Source organism: Hippocampus zosterae, unplaced genomic scaffold (genome assembly GCF_025434085.1).
Source record: "Hippocampus zosterae strain Florida unplaced genomic scaffold, ASM2543408v3 HiC_scaffold_194, whole genome shotgun sequence".
NCBI lineage: Eukaryota > Metazoa > Chordata > Actinopteri > Syngnathiformes > Syngnathidae > Hippocampus > Hippocampus zosterae.
Window position 1 is genome coordinate 9,685 of NW_026262807.1, and position 2,155 is coordinate 11,839.

Genomic DNA, 2,155 nt, shown 5'->3' on the forward strand with positions numbered 1-2,155 from the left:
TGTTTCCTTTGATTGCTTCTTTTTCCAAGTAATCAAAGACTGTCGCCGACCGTTCCATCAGGCTCATTTCGTCGTTACTGTCATTTTCAATGTAGTGAAAGACAGCAGCTGATGCGTCCATCAAGCTGATTACTCCCTCTCTATCGCTACTATCGCTAGAGTCTTCGCTGTATTCCTCAAATTCAGGCTGGGATCGAGGAGAAGTTACACCATGTGGTGGCACAAACACTGTGTCCTGGCGGGTGTCTTGGAGCACTGGGATGTGATACTCTACTTCATACTTCTTGCTCTGTGCACGCCTGTTGGGATACTTTAGTTTTCCAAGCGCACCGGTACCTCGATCGTGGCTCTCAGAGGGGCCACTCTCTGTGTTTCCCATCGTTTTTGTTAGTGCTGTGTGTGACGAGAAAAGCGTCGGTAGTCTCTTGTTCGAAGTTCCTTCGGCGATAGTCCGGTACCGGTAGCATAACGGCCATCCGCGCCTTCTCGACGAATCCTATGTGACTAACAAGCTCTACTAGTATACTTACTACAAGTGCTTTTGCTGTCGGCTCTCGAATGTTGCTTGCTCTTTTTCAAGCTCCCGTTGGTGGTAGATTTCCCACCGCAGAACCTCCAGGGGAGGAGTCTTGCTCTCCTACCATAGCCAGCAGCTGAAGTAACCATTTTTGGACCGTCGGATCATTGTTCAAATGCTGCCCAAAAGTATTGTCCCGCAGCGAGCTTGGTAAACAGTTTTTCAATGCCTCTCGGGCAAGCGGATGATCGGCGAGACGCAAATAACACCGCACAACATGTTTCAAGAGTCGGACCGAGGGATGATTTTGCAATAGCTGCACCATATTCCCTAGGACTGTCGAGACTGCGTAGAACCGCTCGGCGGTAGCGCACACATAGTTCAGGCCGCTTTCTTCCAACAATATCTTCTGAACGATAAAAGTCGCGACTGTTTTCGAAAGCTCCGATCCAGCTTCCATAATTCGTAAACATAGAGGTATAATCTCTGTACTCAGGAGGAAGCTGATGACTTCGGTGTCATCGACCTTGACCAGCGCCCCAATAACCCCCAAGCTTGTTAGTCGCAGGTACTCGAATGGGCGAGTCTTGCTATGTGTATTCAAAACGGATAGAGGTAGAGTGGTATTTGTGCGGCAAGAAAGGGTTGCCGTGTGTCAGGGTGACTCGCTACACATTGCAAAAGGGCGAGGGAGTTGCAAACACGATTGCTGGTGTGAGCCGTCAAGGTAGGCGGCGTCAATAGGGGATAAATGGACACTATTTCTTGCAAGAGCGCTGCCACTGTTCCTGTAGAGTGCCACAGAATGGGAGCGAGGTCGGGAAAGGACTCTCGTTTCTTGGAGAGCTCCAGGAGAACGCCCTCTCGCTGAAAAGCATGATGAAAGTGCCAAACGAAATGAGAGTCATCGTTTCGAATTCCAATACAGATGCTGGATAGCCAGCAACCAAGTGTCGATGGCTGGAGCAACAGCAAAAAACACACAAACACACCTGTTCTGCATTGGTCAGTTGCAACACCAGCGGAAGGAGCTCGTCAATGCCGATGCCGCCGCTGGTTGATGGCCCCATTTCGGGGCCCGTATTCACCGACCCAGGAGCGGAGGTCGCGGATGCCATTTGCAAGCGTGTTGTTACACTGCTCAAATTAGAACTCCCAGTTACTACCATACGGTGTGACGGCATACCAGAGGTAGGTCTTAGCGTCTGTCGCAGAAGTCACGAGCGAAGAAAACCCTTGTGGCTGAATAGAACTCTGTTAATTATTGGTCATTCGCAAAAAATGGGTCATCAACTCCTTCAAAGTGAGCCATCGGCTCTTTCAGGTGATTGCGTTTGCTCAAACACCAGAGAAAACACCAGAAACGATGATGATCGCACACCGTAGTCCGGAGGTCCATCATGGTCTCTCAAGAATAAGATCTCTGATCTGCGGGATGTTCAGAGATTTCAGGAGTCAATTCGCGTGAGAAATTTTGCCGAACCCGGTTCCCTTACAAGACCAGATTTGAAGAAGCTCAAGGCTCCTCAGCGCCCTCGTGTACGATTTTCGGTAGATGTTGTCGTTCGGAAAGGACGGAACGACGTATCAGGTGAACAGGTGAAGGCATTGTGGTATTCTCCATCCGTCCAGAAAGAA

The 2,155-nt window shown here is 49.7% G+C and overlaps 1 protein-coding gene across 1 annotated transcript; it reads right to left on the reverse strand.

Moving 5' to 3' along the window:
- Positions 1 to 575: 575 nt before the first annotated feature.
- Positions 576 to 1,587, reverse strand: LOC127594537 (CCR4-NOT transcription complex subunit 9-like). Its single transcript, XM_052056388.1, is given in 3 exon segments — positions 576 to 1,120; positions 1,123 to 1,384; positions 1,510 to 1,587. Coding segments are annotated over 3 exon segments (885 nt in total).
- Between the last annotated feature and the right edge of the window lie 568 nt (positions 1,588 to 2,155).